General features: G+C 43.4%; 1 protein-coding gene across 1 annotated transcript; it reads right to left on the bottom strand.

Moving 5' to 3' along the window:
• Window positions 1-1,452: 1,452 nt before the first annotated feature.
• smg5 (SMG5 nonsense mediated mRNA decay factor) lies at window positions 1,453-15,492 on the bottom strand. Its single transcript, XM_027001139.2, has 22 exons — window positions 15,038-15,492; window positions 13,498-13,596; window positions 13,283-13,406; window positions 12,998-13,154; window positions 12,796-12,885; window positions 12,486-12,575; window positions 12,226-12,304; window positions 11,820-11,945; window positions 11,488-11,556; window positions 10,816-11,027; window positions 9,890-10,027; window positions 8,947-9,804; window positions 8,689-8,858; window positions 8,431-8,506; window positions 7,971-8,146; window positions 6,962-7,120; window positions 5,701-5,760; window positions 5,155-5,314; window positions 4,773-4,863; window positions 4,328-4,402; window positions 3,970-4,108; window positions 1,453-2,767 (listed from the first exon to the last, which is right to left on the bottom strand). Exons 1-22 carry the CDS (start codon window positions 15,100-15,102, stop codon window positions 2,684-2,686), a joined length of 3,297 nt encoding a protein of 1,098 aa, XP_026856940.2. The 5' UTR covers window positions 15,103-15,492; the 3' UTR covers window positions 1,453-2,683.
• Window positions 15,493-16,603: the final 1,111 nt, after the last annotated feature.

Below are 16,603 nucleotides of genomic sequence, written 5' to 3'. Positions count from 1 at the left end.
GATTATATGTGATATTAAAATGTCAATACGGATAATTACAGACTGAATTTTACATGTTTAAAAATGGGTTATTGATTTTGATATCTGCCATTACTTGGTCTATTAGTAATGTAATGTTTTCAATCTGCAGTAATTACACCTGTTTTTTTAAAATCCAGATCCTGCAGGGCTCCAATTATCAACCCATTAGCATTCCTCCTGTAGTGTCCAAGACAGTAGAAAAATGGGTTCCTTGAAAAGCTCATCCTACGATTTATATTCCAGTCCATAAAGATGGTCTACATAAAGCACCACTCTACTGAGGCTGCTAAGTGCCTTATCTTGAAAAATGTCAAATATAAATTGAATAGGTGGGAGGTGTTATCAGTGGAGTCTTCCTTCATTTGAGAAAGGTTACATCTAGTTGGGCATAAAATTCTTATTGTGAAGTTGTTCAGTTAATTTCTTTCCTTGTAGTGCACTCAAATGGCTCACACATTACCTAGAGAGTAGTAAACGGTGTGCATGAGTAGACAGTTGAGTACCAGTAAATACAGGTTATAAACTTGGCACACCAAATGAACCATTGGTTTGTTTGGCCTGTCTATAAATGAAGTGATGGAGGAGGACACTCTCAGATGTATGCAATGCACATGCTAAAAATAAGCACCTTACTGCCCAAGATAATCCAGACAGCATGGTATGTGTTCCAAACTGGACACACTGGACTCACTCATACCTGTGTGTCAATGTATGTAAAACCATTCAATCAGTTTTTCACAATGGTCAATCTTCCATCACACCTTGATCATTTCTATATGGAAGAGAAACCTAAACTAGCAGAAATATCTTGGAATTTTGCTGGGTGACATTAGATTTTGTTTTTCTTAGCCATGTTTGTAACATGAACATAAGTGAGTGAACATATGTTTTCCGCATTGGTTACTTTTTTTGGAATTTGAGGACTGACAGTATTTAGAGCAACTTGCCCCCAGAAGCAATGGCTGGCCATCTTTTGACTGGATGCCACCAGAGTGCTTGTCAAAATGCTAGTTACAGTGTCATGAAATCTGGGCAGGGGGCCCAGAGCAGATGGAGGCATGTGACTGGAACAGGGCTCAAGGACACAGACACAAAGACCTACTTAAACTGACTGGACAGTACCAGTGGTGATCGGTAAGCCTGAGAATAGGACAATTTGTGTATTATTATGATCTAACAGTAGATACCAAAGTACTTGGCACTGATGACATTCCATCTTAAAGGGGCAAAACAATGTTAAAGTGTCAATTTAAAATGCGACCACTAGCTGGACATTCATCTACTGTGGTTAAAAAAAAAAAAAAAAAAAAAAAAGATTGGTTATGTAGCTTGGTACAGCCAGTTGCCCAAAGGAAATGGTGTATTGCTACACAGCAACAACAAAAATATAGATGCTCCAAGAAACTGTATAAAAATAAAAGAACTCAAATCTGTTTTTGTTTTTTTACTGTTTAATGCATGGCCTCACACACAAATTGGTTTCCTTTGCACTGTGCAGTATGGGACAACTACGATGGGGAACTGATGATAAATGGGGAAACAAGTTTGTTTTGACTTTAATAGAACTACTTTCACACATTAGCATTAAAGGTTGGAGTTGAGAAGGTCCAGCCGTCTGGTCCAACTCTGCCTCCGCACTGTAACCCAACGTTAACAGCTAATAAAGTATGAGATGGAAGTTGATCTGAATCTCTTCTGGACTTCCACGAGGCATGGCAGCCCATCCAAATATTCCCCCGGGAGAACAGCACAGCATACAAAAGCAATACTACAAGTACAGCATACAAAAATAAAATCAAATAAAACTGACCATCTGGTTTTACATAATCCATCCTCTTCATAAACAAACACAATACAGCAAATCACCAAACACAGCAGGACAAAAAAAAAAAAAACAACAAAACAAACCCACCCCCCCAAGAAAATACCCAAACAGAACAAAAAAGCCACATAGAAAACTAGCCAAAATGTGTACATCCAATGATCCAAAGCTTTCCTGAACCTAGAAGTTACCAGCCCTGTGGATTTCCACAGGATTGTATGCTCGACGGACTTGCCTTTCTTGCCAGGGGTGAATTTCCTTGCTGTGGTTCCTTATTGTACCACCTTTACTGCCACCCTACCAATTAGACACAGACACAGTTCCCCCTGAACAAGAACACAGGAAAAGGAGGAAAAGAAAAGGTCAAAACCCTGTTTAATATACTTATTGGTTTGTCTTCGTGTGTATGAATGCACATGGTATATGCGTGTATTTCTCTCTCTCAACACATATATGCTCAAGTTCATCATTATATAGCTGGTTGTAATAAAACCAGACACACTTAGACAGTGTTTCATCTCCCTATGTTACTCCAACCCTCGTGGGAGTTCCTTTCCCATGCTGGGGCCAAGGTGCTGCTGCTTTCCGGGTTAAGCCCCTAAAGCTTCAGACTTCTTACTCCAAATGCCAGCGCACCCGCCATCTTTTCATCTCTCCAACCTGGAACATTTTGATTTGGTTTTTTTCTTTATAACCCCAGAGACGCTGATACAGACAGAGCAGTAGAATGGGGGAGAGAGAGAGAGAGAGAGAGAGAGAAAAAGAAAGAAAGAAAAAGAAAGAGGGAGTGAATGTGTGTTCAGCTGAACGCCGGGCCGGTCCCCGCTCCCTTGGGCTCTCTCAGCCCATCTCCTTCCACTGCCGGTAGAACTCTACGATGTTCTGTAGTTCCATGCCCGCCGCTGCTACAGCCTGGACGGCCGACTGTCATAGAGGAAGGAGAGGATGGTGTTACCCCACGCGCTCAAAGCCGGCCGCAACAAACATCAATGCAATGATGTGAAAATGGCGACTCCCAATTATTGAGGTAACATTGTAAGTTTAGAACTGGAGACCAATACTGGTCTCAAAATATTTATTATGACAGGGCCAGAACACTCTTTGTTACTTCTGTACTTCACATAGTGTATTAATGAAATATACAGGCATTTCCTGAGGAAAAAAAAAATATATATATCAATGTTAATATCCCAGAGACAGCACTGCAGAAATCTGGTCTGTAGTGTTTCAAAAACAATCAGTATCCATCTTCACACACAAAAAAAGCCCAGGCACCCCAAATCAGAGTATTGTGGTTTTACATCATCCATGACTCATTTACTTTATCCTTCAAATCAGAATGTGCTGGAAGTGCTTAAAAATGCGTTTGACGTATTTCTGAAAATAAAATCTAAGACATCACTGATGTACTTGAATGTATTATTACATTTTATTCAATAGGCTACAAAAGGATGTTTAAAAAAAAAAACAAAACAAAAAAAAAAAAAACAAAAAAAAAAAACCTCGCAAAAAGCAAATAATAAAAACAGATCTCAGATCTGAAGTTGGATGAAATTCACTTTTCACCAGACCTCCACAAAGTGATGGATTAATCAGAACAGAATAATTATAAGATTGTGTCATACTAAAATCATTCTGCAGTGTGTCAAGGATGTATCTTTGGCCCTTAAACACAAACATAAATCATGTTGGAACAGTACCGACACTTCACTTTTTAGAACCGAATTTCCTTTTGTGTAACAATGAAGCGTTATTGATTTCATCCATCAGTGGATGCATTAGTGCTCCAGTGTTTCCAGTCTGCAGTATTAAGCACCAAATGGTACCATGTACCACAGTCATTACAACAGCATAATCTCACAAACCATAATCTTGGATTTATACAACTTTTGTCTAGGTTCAGACCTCTTATAATCCTTCCCTAGTGTGAGGCCTGAAGGTAATCGCTACGTTAATTATGAGTCCTCAAGAGCTTCTAAAAATAGGTAGGTAGGTGGTCAGCAGCTAGTGTTTTTTCAGACAGCTGCACATACCGCCCAAATTAGCAAGCGCGAAACAAGAGCATGCTTTAGCCTGGGGACGTATAACCATGTTGGGCACCGGTAACCTCCCCCGCTCAAACGAACCTTCATTGGGACAGAACGTTCAGCCAGCTCCTCTACCGTGTGGCCTGTCAGGACGGTCACCATTCCGGCTGTGTCCTCGTCACCGCTGGCCTGAGAGCCTGTCAGCTGGCGGCAGCTGTCCACCATCTTGTAGAGGTGCCTTTAACCACATGGAAACAGCAGCTAGTGTAAATACATAAAAGACACTGCCATGCTAAGCTGCATGCACATTGTTTGGAAAATTGAAAGGAAAAAAAAAAAAAAGGAAAACACGAGCATAGGGCTCGACATTTATGGCTAATAGAAAAATAGGAAATTAAAAACAAACACTGAAAGAAGTGTAATGAGGTGAAGGGATCACACCTTGATGCAGACTTACCAGGCTTCGATGTCCTGTCTTTTCAGCTTGTCCCTCTCAAAGCTCCGGCCGGACTCTTTCTGGCAGCGGATATATCTGGTGGTGGGAAAGGAAGGGGAGGGGAGGGGAGGACAGATTGCTGAAATTTTATGTGGAGGACAAGAGAGAGATTTGCACAGTAAATTCAGGTAAAAGAACACGCCGTCCGCTGTCATCTGCAAGAGTGGAAGGTTGCACAAGGAAATAATTTTAAAAAGCGGGAAGTGTTGTTAAAAGAACAAACGCTAGTATCGAGCTATTGACACAAACCCAGCCATCTTTCATTCACTATTAGACAAATCAGTATTTTGAGGGCAGGATCTCTTTAATAAGTTTTCATTTAATGATTTGACATTTTCTTAATGCAAGAGACTCTACAAATACAACTACTGAACATGGAAAAAGAAAGTACAGTCTGTGCTCCTACCGATTCCCCTTCCGAAACTCCGATTCAAGGAAACGAATGCTGTCTCGTGCGCCTGGATTTTCTTTCTTCAGACAATCAAGTCCGTCAATGACTGAGAAGAAAACACAGAAAATTTCAAACAAGCATCCACACCTGACACGCAAAACATGGCAATTCCTTGAATAGACCCTAGCCATCAAAAACTATGACAAGGCATAGGTGGGTAGTTGTGCAGTCCTCCAGTACCTCGAAAACCACAGCAGAGGAACCCTTGAACAGGTAATACCACTGCCTAGCAACTGGTGACTGAAGCTGAACTTTAATTTGCACCACATGACTGAGAACCTGCTGCTGGGGCTTTCATTAGACGTGTAAGTATTAAGAGGAGGCCAGGAGCTCTGACCTGTGCGGGGGATGATGATGATGAAGCAGCCACAGGCAGCCAGCTGCCGGAGCAGGCTCAGGTGCTGACACAGAGCGGCCGCGTCAGGGACCAGGTACGGTGACATGGACGACTGTGCTTTGGGCTGCTGCAGACTGCCCTCCAGCTGGGATACCTCCAACTGCAGGGGGCACCGGAGGAACACACGATATAATGAGCATGCCACTGTGTGTTACAATGAACTACAGGCTGCATACGGATAGCCAGCACTACATTCTTGCCTATAGTTCCGGATATTTTTTGTCTATAACCAAGCCTAGGGTTCAGCCATTATTTTCTACAGACAAGTCTAAAAATACTATACAAGGCACTATACAAATTCACATAAAAGACACAGATGCTGCACTACTACTTTATAGAGTGTAATAACTAAAAAGGGTCTTTCTCTTGTCCTCTTTTATGTAACAGACAACCAATCAAAGGACTGGCTTTTTTAGAAAGTTGAATCAATGAAATAAAGTAAAGGAGTAAGGAGTCCTCAGGAATATTAAAGTATGGGATCCAAACCTGCAGGCGCAGCTGTGCCATGTCCCTCATGAGTCTGTTCCTGCGTGCCTCCTCCTCAGCCTGCAGAACACACGACAGGGACACCAAAGCAAGCATTAGCTCCTCTGGCAGGAGATCTTCTTAATCATTTATTTTGAGGTGCAGGGTGGGAGAGGCTATATTAAAAAACACAAAACATTAGAAATCTAATATGACTTTAGGTTGAGTTTGGGCAGCATCTTTGGTGCAGTTTGCTCAAGTTCCTTAGTAACAATTTTGGGCTTCTGAAGCCTTGTCAACTTTATTGATGGTGTTCCGGAACAGCAAGGCGGCACTTTAATCAGCGTTTGTTCTACACTTTAAGGGTAGCACGGTTGCTTAGCAACATCGGACTCTCAAGAAAACCTCAGAAATGTGGCAAGACTATATGAAAAAGAAAAGAACTCGATCTGTTCTCCACAGGCCCATGTACCCTATTATTTATTGGTACTCTAAGTAAGTGGCAGTGCTACAACTATAAATTGTGGTCTTATGGCTAAGAAGGATTTATTTATTTATTCACTATAAGCTGCTGTTGCCAACATGTTGAGGCACAATTAAGACACATTTATTACAGAATTGGTGTCACAAAGCAACGAATTCACCATTTCTACATGACCTCAGAACATGAACTATTGGCATTAAGATAATTGTTCAAAAACAACTCAAGCGTATGCCGATTCATGAAGCTCAGTATGTTTAATGACAACTATTTGCACAGAATCAATTTATGATGTTAAGAATTTATGATGTTAAGAGTAGTTAACAGTAGTTAGTGTCAAAAGAAACAGGGGTGTTGGGAGTTTTAGAATGTCAAAATAATGGAAGTAGTTTTGTTTGACATTTTGAATTAATTCCTTTGCATTGGATTTAATAAATGAAGTTGTTCAAACTATTAAATAAATGCCTAAGAACTGTATCTTTACCCATCACATGTAGGTAAAATTCTGAAAAAAGGTGATGGTTTACATGTCCACAATTGCAATGCAGTCATCAAGTGCTGCTGCTCAACAGCCAGAGACAATACCAGTACAGCTCTACTGGAATCATTTTGTGAGTAATAGCATTAAATGATTAGTGTTTAAAGAAAGTGTGTGTGTGTGTGTGTGTGTGTGTGTGTGTGTGTGTGTGTGTGTGTGTGTAGAGACACACTGAATGGTGAGAATGCACACTGTGATCTGTATGGAGGAGTCTTGAATTGTTACTAACAGCAGCGATCAGATGGGATGAACCTGTCTCTTACCATGCGGAACTGGGCCTTCGCCTGTTGAACCAGGTTTTCTTGTTCGGATTGGCTTATGCTGGTGAAGATGCCCGCCTCAGGATTGAAGTGCAACACGTTGCCTTGGAGACCAGTGAGGAAGTGGCCAAAGCTGCGGATGCAGCACAAGCGCACCACACACTGGTGCCATGGAGACCAGAAATGTTGATTTAGGCCAAAGGTATATAGCAAAGAGCCAAAGATGTTCAAAAAAAAAGGTACTGCCCGGACAGTACTCCATAATCAAAATGTTTTCGTCCTAGCTAGCTAGCTACTTGTGCTCGTCCACCTCATGTCAGCAGGTCAACAATCCAAAAACAATCTTGGGTTAACAGGTCAATGATCAAAAAACAAAAACATCAAAGGACAAAGCACAGAGAAAACACACGCAAGGGCTTACACTGCTACAACAAGCATTAGTGCTGATAATACTACAGTTTATGAGTCTAGATGCTTGATAAAGAATATATGCTTGTGGCTACAAGAAATGGAGTTGCATCACATCGCCCTGAATATTTTCCCCCTTTATTAAAATGGCAGTTAATTGTTTTAATTGCTTAGTTTGCCTCTCCGTAACTCTTTCATTGCAGTAGAAATATCATTATGAGCAATCCACAGCAGAACCTTATCAAGTGTGTGTGCTCACATCAAGAATAATCAAATTGTTCACATTACTACTACTGGGTGCTAGTACTACTGGATCTTTTTCATTTGTGATCTGTCTGAGTGCCATATACTCACCTTTACACACACAAAAAAAGAAAAATTATAGGAATTAATGTTTCGTAGGGTACTTGTTCGTACACTTGTCAAACGCTTGTTGTCACACCATATCGCGTCACTACATTATTAATCAAGTACACCATATGACGATACCTTAAAATGTAGTATCTAGTTGATGCTGCCTACATTTTACTGTGTGAATGGTCTCCCATAAAAAGGAGCTGAATGCCTGGGCCGGAGGTTGTGCAGCTGCGGGCGAGGGGCCTACCTCCTGCAGGGGGCTCAGGCTGGGCCGTGGGCTAGTGAAGTCCAAGCGGCGGTGGGCCAGGCTTAGGGCAGGAAGATGGCGCAGGGCCTGGTCCTCGGGCAGTAGTACCGTCTGCACCAGGTCAGGCAGCTCACTGGTGCTCAGCAGCTCATGTACCTCCTTACGGAGCCCGAGCTCTGCAGCACCGGCACAGAGGAGAGAGGACGTGTGAATAAGGCTATAAGCCACGGGGCTGACACCATATTTTAACTAGTCTTCAAGGACTGCATAAATACATGACAGGGAGATTTTCAAATGTTGGTTGTTGAAGGCATTAAGGCAAAATAAAAATATGCATTTAATTATAATAAAACATTTCATAATCCCTTCTAAGTAAGGGTAAGGGTACTGAGCCAGTTCGGCATAGTGTTTGGGAAACTGTTTAATCCATCTTTTTAGAGTGGGGACACGTTGAACCAACCTGCTTCCAACATCTTGCTTCCATCAGGCAGTAAGTTTAGCAGCACGGAAAGACGATTCCACAAGCTCTGGGAACTCTGGGACGGAATACAACGTAGCAAGTGTCAATAACCTGCAGAGCTAATTGCACCCTTCTGGGATATTACCTCAGCAAAGGTTAATATTGTGTTGTCAAATTATATACTGTACAGCCTAAGCCATACACACACACAAGTATTTGCATTGCAGTTTGTTTGTAATATATTTCATGCACATATACCTGTGCACACATAAGGATGATGTCTGTATTTGTCCTCAACCAGTCGACGAATACCTTCACAACCTGAATGAGACCCTGGTTGGTCAAAATCTCGAGTCTCTCTGACAGTGTTTTCTCACTGTGAAATGACTGGTTGCTGTGCTCACTGCCCTCCGTATCAGACTCAACATCTGAAATGTGAATTTTTAAAAAAGGGTCAAAGAAATGCAACACAGAGAAGCATTGTAAAGATACATTTGTAAACAAACAGAACTATACCATTTTCACTGGTTCCATTAGCAATTTCTGGGGCTGCATTGTTGGGCGTATCCCCAGGTGGAGGCGTGGCTTCTTTTGAGGGTGCGGGATCCAAATCAGGGGTGGGGTTAGAGGCATTTGGGGGTCTAAGCAGGACATTGCTGAAGGTGGGGGCAAGACGAAAGCAGCGCTTGGCCTGGAAGAGCTGTGAAGACATAGCCTGCAGGTTACTGCTGATGCTCGCATCACTAGGCAACAGAGGGCCATTGATGGCTAGCGGCGTGGAGTCTTCATCACCGGCCGGCCGGGGTTGCTGCTCCTCCTCTTCCTCGTCATGCTGTGGCTCCTGGCCCGGGCTGCCTGCATCCTCCATGTCCTCCAGGTCCGAGCGCGACTCCTGGCTGTTCATGTCTGAGTCGGTCTCAACGTCGAAGGCCGTGCCACCCTCCTCCTCCTCCTCCTCCTCCTCCTCCTCCTCCTCGGATCCGCTCTCCCACACACCCTCTCCAACCAGGCCTCCGACCTCTGTCTGGCCCTCCTTCGACGGGTTGTTTGCTGGAGCCCGGGTGATCCCTGTGCCATCGGCAGGCCTGCCGCGCTCTTCGTCCTCCTCCTCGTCGCTTTCGAAGCCCTCACTCAGGTCGCTTTCATCCTCCTCACGGGCGCAACGTCGGCGGCGAAGCATGGACAGGCGTGAATATTTCCTCTTCTGCTTGGCCTTCTCCTCTCCGCTCTGCTTCTGTGAGCCGCTCTTCACCGTCAGACCCCTGCCCTCGCCCTTTGCCTCCTCTTCCTCCTCTTCCTCCTCTAATGAGCCATTCTGGAGTGGCCTCTCCTCTGTGGGCACCATGCCAGCCTGCTCCCTGGCATCAGCATCATCTATGGACAGGACATTGGCACCAACAGCATAAAAACACTAGAGGGCCCAGAAGGCCCCAGAGTGAATCCATGTTCGGTTTCTTACCGACGTTGTCAGGTCGTAATGGTGGGACCTCGCTTTCTCCTTCCTCCAGTTCGGCCTGCAGCCGGATATTGACGTGGTTCACCAGGTGAGAGAAAAGTGCTAGTGTGAAGGCAATAGAGGCACTGTACTGCTTTGAACCTAAGAGGCAAAGAACAACAAAACAGTGCATCAACTGCAAAAAATAAACAGGTAAAGAAAGAAAGAAAAAGAAATGTGGCACACCTTAGAATACAACTCTGCCGGTCATTATGTGAATGATGGAACAGCATGAGCAGAATAATGAGGGCCAGTCAAACATTCTATCCACCAACCATCAACACATACATTCAACTGGAACATGTTTGTCATTTCCCTTCTTCCCTTTTCTCTACCTTGCTGTATAGTAACATCAAGACCAGGGTTGCATTTTTTGGTGACTGGTCCGAGAGCAATACTGCCGTTTTCAGTATTGGCCAATAAATACCAAACAATTTGAGGTGCACTTTTCATTTAACTACTGTAAGTCTGTACAAACTCATGCTCAAGTGTTGCTTTTGCACTATAAATTAGCACTGGTTGAGCAAACAAATCCCAAGCTGGCTAAACAAATCTTTTAGAAAGGACTGTTGCAAAATCAAATTTTAAAGTTTTCTTGATTCTTTTTTAACAAGATAAATATGCAACCATCATACAGGTCCCAAGTGGCATAGCCATGTAAGGTTGCACCCTTTGAGAAATTACAATTCACCAGTTCCCACTAGTTGCTACACAGCTAGCCGATAATGGTATCGGTATCAGCATACTATGGCTAATACCAGATTGCTTAAGTGCTTAAGGTGCAATATCGGTCTGATAGACTACAACACATAATACTAGTATAACCCTAAGAGAACAGGCAAGAATCACCTCTCACTCTGGCCAGCTGACCTTCCTCCCTGTGGACTCACCTCCCCTCTTTAGGCTGTGCACTCCCATAAGGCAGATGACCACCATCTTGAAGACGAGGCTGTCGGGAAGCACGGAGCACACCAGGTCATGTTCATCGTCCTCCTCGCTGATCGAATGGCTGCCGTGGCTCAGCGTAGCCTGGTAGAACAGTACCAGGTTGAAGTCCTCCAGGACGGATTGGCAAAGTGAGGTCAGCTCCGTCTCCACCACGCTAAGAGCAGCAGGGCAACAGCGACAGCTTTAACCACATCAGTTGGCGCAAAAGACCTAGCTCCTCAAAGCAACCCAGACAGATCCCTGTTGATCGCTGGGAGAGAGGTTCTAGCATTAGAAATCATTAGCAAGAGCAATTTACCCAGTTTTTTATTTCTTTTGTATTTTGCATTTCTAAACCTAAATATCATAAGTCGCTTGTAAAGTTGATTAGTTCCTTGAGAGTGGCCAGATTGTGTCATCTGTGCAGTGTGTGAACAATAATAGCTGACCACGGTTTATGATGAAACTGTATTATGTTGGATTATCTGTATCCAGGCGTGCATCATGTATAATTGTGGGAAGAGTGGATTTTTAGGTATTTTGCCCCAAGATGGGCATGGAGTATAAACAGGGCTACCGGTGCAGCACCGGTGTGATGGACAGAATGGCCTGGGCCGGGCAGTATGCCCCCGTACCTGTTCTTGGGCTGCAGCAAACTCTGCAGATACATGAAGCTTACGAGGAGTCGCTTAATGTCCTTTGACCTGAAGAGAAAATCACCACAATGTTTTATGAAGATTCTCCTATTTCAGTATGGAGAACCCCACACTACCTAAAAGGCTTCAATAATCCAAATGAAACATCTTCATAACTCTGACCTCAACAGAGACGTTTAGCTGGTTAGCTGTCAGGCAACTTACATAGGGGTGACAATTTCTCAGAGACATGTGTGTATTTTGGGTTTGTATGGATGAAACGCTTTAGTGTGGGAGAAAGTACAGATGCTGGCCCCTGTGTGGAGTCTGACCTCTGGCGTGACGGCGAAAGCCTCTTCATCTCTTGCTTCTTCACTTGATGGTACATCTTGGCTGCTTTGTCAAACAGCCTCTTCAGGTTTCCATAGGCGCCCTCAAAGGGAGCTTCCGACTGAATACTGCTTGACAGGATAAGCGGGTTGGTCAGCTCATGGTATGCTTTTGGGTTTGATAAGCTCGAGTGGAATATTAAAGACAAACATGAGCCTAAATTACATAATTTCAACAGCCTCATTTTAATTAAAGGGGTGTGGGGTAGAATCACTGTATTTTGTATTATAGACTGGTTATTCTCCACATTTGCGTCACTGAGGCATACTGTGTGCTTACACTGCCCTCCAAAGGCTCAGCAAAGTATTGTAACTACAGTGGAAGAGCACAGAAAGCCAGCAAACTCACCAGCGCAGATAGTAGTAGGTGGCTTCCACGTTATAAAATTTACTTCCGGCTAGCGTACCCAGCTGATTAAACGGCATTCCTGTGAAGCAGACAACAAAGACAAAAGCCCCATGATTCAGAGAAATTCAGCCCTACAATTTAGAGGGCTCACATTCACTTATGCCAACTCCATTTACAATTATGCATTCAAGGGGCAACGCAAAGAAGGATAAGGGGGCCCTCTGCGCCAGGGTCACAGGAGAGCCAGAAAGGAGACTCACCGACGTGGGGTGAGACGGACAGGGCCTGGTGGTAAAAGCGCTCAGACAACTGTTCTGCCTCCACGCCCGCCAGCTCATTCTGGTAGCGCGCTGTGCATGACATTTAGACACTTTCTTTCAGTTTCATTTCTTAATTGTCTACCATAATTACAACTAACATATGGGCAAATAAATTGCTGATCACAGCACAACGCTCTAATTCAGAGTTGTTTTGTGTAAAAAAGGTTGTTTTAAACGTTTTAAAGTTGATCAGTGAAAGTTAATTCTCTCAAGTTTTTTAAATTTTTTTATCCAAAACCACAGGATTTACCAAGGTCACCCAGATATACAAGACAACGATGACAAGCCATCTGGGCCCACTCCATCTCCTTAGGTGTGGCAGACACAGGCTTCTTACGACCTACAGATAGGATTATCATACACAGGTCGTTTCATCCACCATACACTATAAACCTTATACAACACTGTCTTGTCCGAAAATGAGCAGCGTGAAGCGTCCGTAGGGATCTCACCGATGAGGGGGTCGGTGACATGCGTCCAGTCAATACAGTCTTGTAGCTCCAGCTGGTAGTGGGACTGAATATAGAGCAGGAGGTGTTGGTAGAAGCCCACCCCTGCGATGAGGTGAGTTCTGTAGGCACATTCCAGAGTGCTGCGGCTGTGGATATGCTGCCAAGCAGGTTAACAAGCAGAGAAAGGAGGATTAAAAGGGGGGAAAAAAGCTTCTGAACCTAAGCTAAGCTTTTTATATGTGGTTTAACAATCAACAATCGTAGAAACACTAGGGGCAACCATACCTTCTTATTTGTTTTGATGACCTGGATGACTTCATAGTAGACCTTCCTCCAGAGCAGCTCCTCCGCCTTGCGGCCGTAGTCGACAGGATGCAGGAACATGAGCTTCACGCATAGCTCGCGCAGCCTGCAGGGAATCAGTTGGGAGAGAGCTTCCTCGTTAGTTCTTAGGCCCGCTAAAGAGGAGCTGCTTAACGAGGTACTGAGAGAGTGCTTACTTGTTCCGCAGACTGATGTTCTCTGGCTTGAAAACCTCCCTGTAGGATAACTTGCTACTAATGATAATATCCAGCTTGTGTACTGATTCCACCACAGCCCTAACAGAGATCAGAGCAGTCAAGGACTACACAATGCACTTTACATGACAACACTGAGCATATCAATAGCATTCACGGTAATAATAAAAAAATCCATAATATTAATAGCAACACTGACCATGACTTGCAATGCGTGTGTAATTTAAGATAAACATATTGATAAATGTAGCAACTAAGAACACCCTTGTCAAAGAAACCATGATCTCAGTTGAGACATGTCATTATTTCAAACATTTTTGCAATTTATTATTTATCCGACAGATTAAAGAATGGTGGCCATAAACCCCCCTCAAATCTGCCAAAGGCTATTTAATTAACTTGGGGGTGGAGGGGTCTGTTATCTCCCTTAACACTCTTCCTTGTCCTAATTTTACTGTAAGTAAATGATACCAGTCCAGGAGACGAAATCATTTGGGAACCAAAGTTAATAAAGCTAAGCTTCTCTGGCATCTGTATGTCCCATCAAACCACTTATTCCTGTGATAGATACCACTGCAGAAATAGCCTTCATGACACAGTTTTCTCAGCTGATATATACCATGCTCAGAGATAATTTTACTGTGCACAGCAGACTTGCTTTTCTCTATGGACAGCATTAGCACCTTCTTGATGCACAAACCAGTGACCAAGCCTGTGACCAGGCTGAGCTAAGCTGATTCTGATTGCAATAGGTGCTGTGTGCATTTACATGCATTAAGGCGTGATTTCCCGATCCAGACAAGATATCATATGCACATCATAATCACATTTTAATGGAAAGTGTTAACATAGGGGACCTGACTCCTTTACTGTTCTGATTAACTGATTGAGTCGAAACCTGGCATGGACAGGTGAGGTGCTTTGGCATGTGGGAAAGCATACATGCATTCCAGCACTGCACTTTCTGAATTCTCAGAACCTTCAATATTTCTGTGGTTTACGTTTGAAAAATGGGGAAGAATATGTCAAGTCTGTGCATATAGCAGCACCTGCTACCGTTCTTCACGCAGTTATTCCAAAGAAATACGCTTATCTAGGAATAAATTCCATAGACACACGCATATAGCTATATTAACCGCACAGACAGAATGCTGGCTGTCTAGCTAAAACTAGCAATCTTCTTTTAGCATGTTAGTTGTTGAATAAATAGTCACATTTGAACCATAAAAGAGGCCTTATAATATGCTTCTAGATTAGGTGGAGAGGCCAAAGTAAGGGTAGATAACTGTGGAACAGTCAACATAAAAAGCCTGCCCGCAACGTTGTTTGTCAAAACATCGCCTCATAACATTGGTTTATGGTCATATCAACTAGCTAGCTAATCTGCACAGCATGATTCACCAGTTTGCAATATAGCTAGCTAGCTAATTCAAGTTAGCAGCCACATACACAAGCTAATTAGCTAGCTAGCTGGGTTACTACTAGTTCAACTTAATTGTGTCGGCCTATGCTTTGTACTCACCTGTACAGGCGTTTGATGTGAAGGACTTTCGCTTCTGGCTCGCTATCTTGTCCGGGTCCACTCATACTAGCAGAAATATAAATCAAGCGATTTCGGCTAGTTTAAATTCCAAGTACTGTACACCTACCCACCAACACCAACGCGTTAGGTGCTGATTTAGGCTTGCTTGTCTTGTCTAGGTTAGGCAGCTAGCTAGCTAGCAAGCTAACGTTAACTAACGTTAGCTTTCTAGCTAGCTGACCGCTTCCTTCGATTTCTTAAACGGACTCTCTGTGGTTTCTTATGGCCCTTTGCACAAGCCTCTTTACCCATCCGTTAAAAATGTGGGTAGAGGATGGTATGTGCTCTAAATGGGCTCGCCGTAGGTCAGCTGTCACTCCTCCTAGTGTGTTTTATGTTGTTCTCTGTTCCAGGAATCATTCCGTGAGCGGCCATTTTTTTTCCACAGCGCTCAGTATCGCGATACTTGTGTAGTTTTTCCTGCGCTGGATCTCGAAGTTGCCAGATTGCTTATTTTCAGTTCTTTTCAAAGCTATCGTAAGTTGAAACATTTATTAACTTATATTGATGTGTGTTTAGAGACGCCCCTAGAGGCCAACTTCAAGCCAATAGCAGGAGTCACCATAAGTGCGGGATTTACCAAGGAGGTACCCTCTCCCCGCTGCTGTTCTGCATAGGCATGACCTCCCTCGTTGAGATCATCACCAAGAGTGGCTTCGGATACCGGCTATGGAATGCAGCAACCATTAGCCACCTCCTGTGCATGGATGGCATCAATCTGTATGCCAGAAGTGAAGGAGACATTGACTCACTAATCCATCTCACCAGGATATAACAACATTGCAATGTCATTCATACTGGATAAGTGTGGTCAGATGGTTACGAGGAGAGGGAGGATAACTAGAACAGAGGCAAGAAGAACTGTACTGCAAGAAAGTAGCATAACATCACCTGATAGGATTGGTTTATGGTCATATGTTGAGGGCTGCTACAAGTACCTTGGAATCCCACAGGCAGCTACAGCCAAATACCTACACAAAGTGAAGCAAATCTTGAGCAAATCTCGTCAGATACCCTGCTGGCATAAAATACTGGCCTAAGGAAGAGACAGAAGTGGAGGAGCAGGGACCACCATGAGAGGATAAACAACATCTGAGATCTTCATCCAGAAGAGTGCAATCCTAGGAACAACTAAGATCCTATGCAGGACCCTCAAGTTCCAAGGCCTCTGGCCAACAAAAGTATATCCCAGTTCTTTTCCAAGTTTCCAGTTTATTTCTGGGTGATATTTTTCAAGCAATTATTCAGTCCTTACATACATATGTTAAAGACTTTTCATGCTTTCTACAAATCCTTGAATGCCTAAACAAACCCTATCTGCTTTTCAATTGACATTAAAAGTTTGTATATGATTATCCCTAATTGTAATGGCTGCCCGAGTGCCGCAGGGCGCGGAACAGGACGCACAAACTCCTTTGATTTAGTGACAAGACATTGATGACACTTGTGGCACTCACGCATAACGATGAACAGTTTTGACAGGAACAATGACATTGAATGCTAACA

This window comes from Electrophorus electricus, chromosome 5, assembly GCF_013358815.1.
Source record: "Electrophorus electricus isolate fEleEle1 chromosome 5, fEleEle1.pri, whole genome shotgun sequence".
In the NCBI taxonomy this organism is placed as follows: domain Eukaryota; kingdom Metazoa; phylum Chordata; class Actinopteri; order Gymnotiformes; family Gymnotidae; genus Electrophorus; species Electrophorus electricus.
The sequence above is the reverse complement of the archived record's forward strand: the minus strand, read 5'-3'. Positions and strand labels throughout refer to the sequence as shown.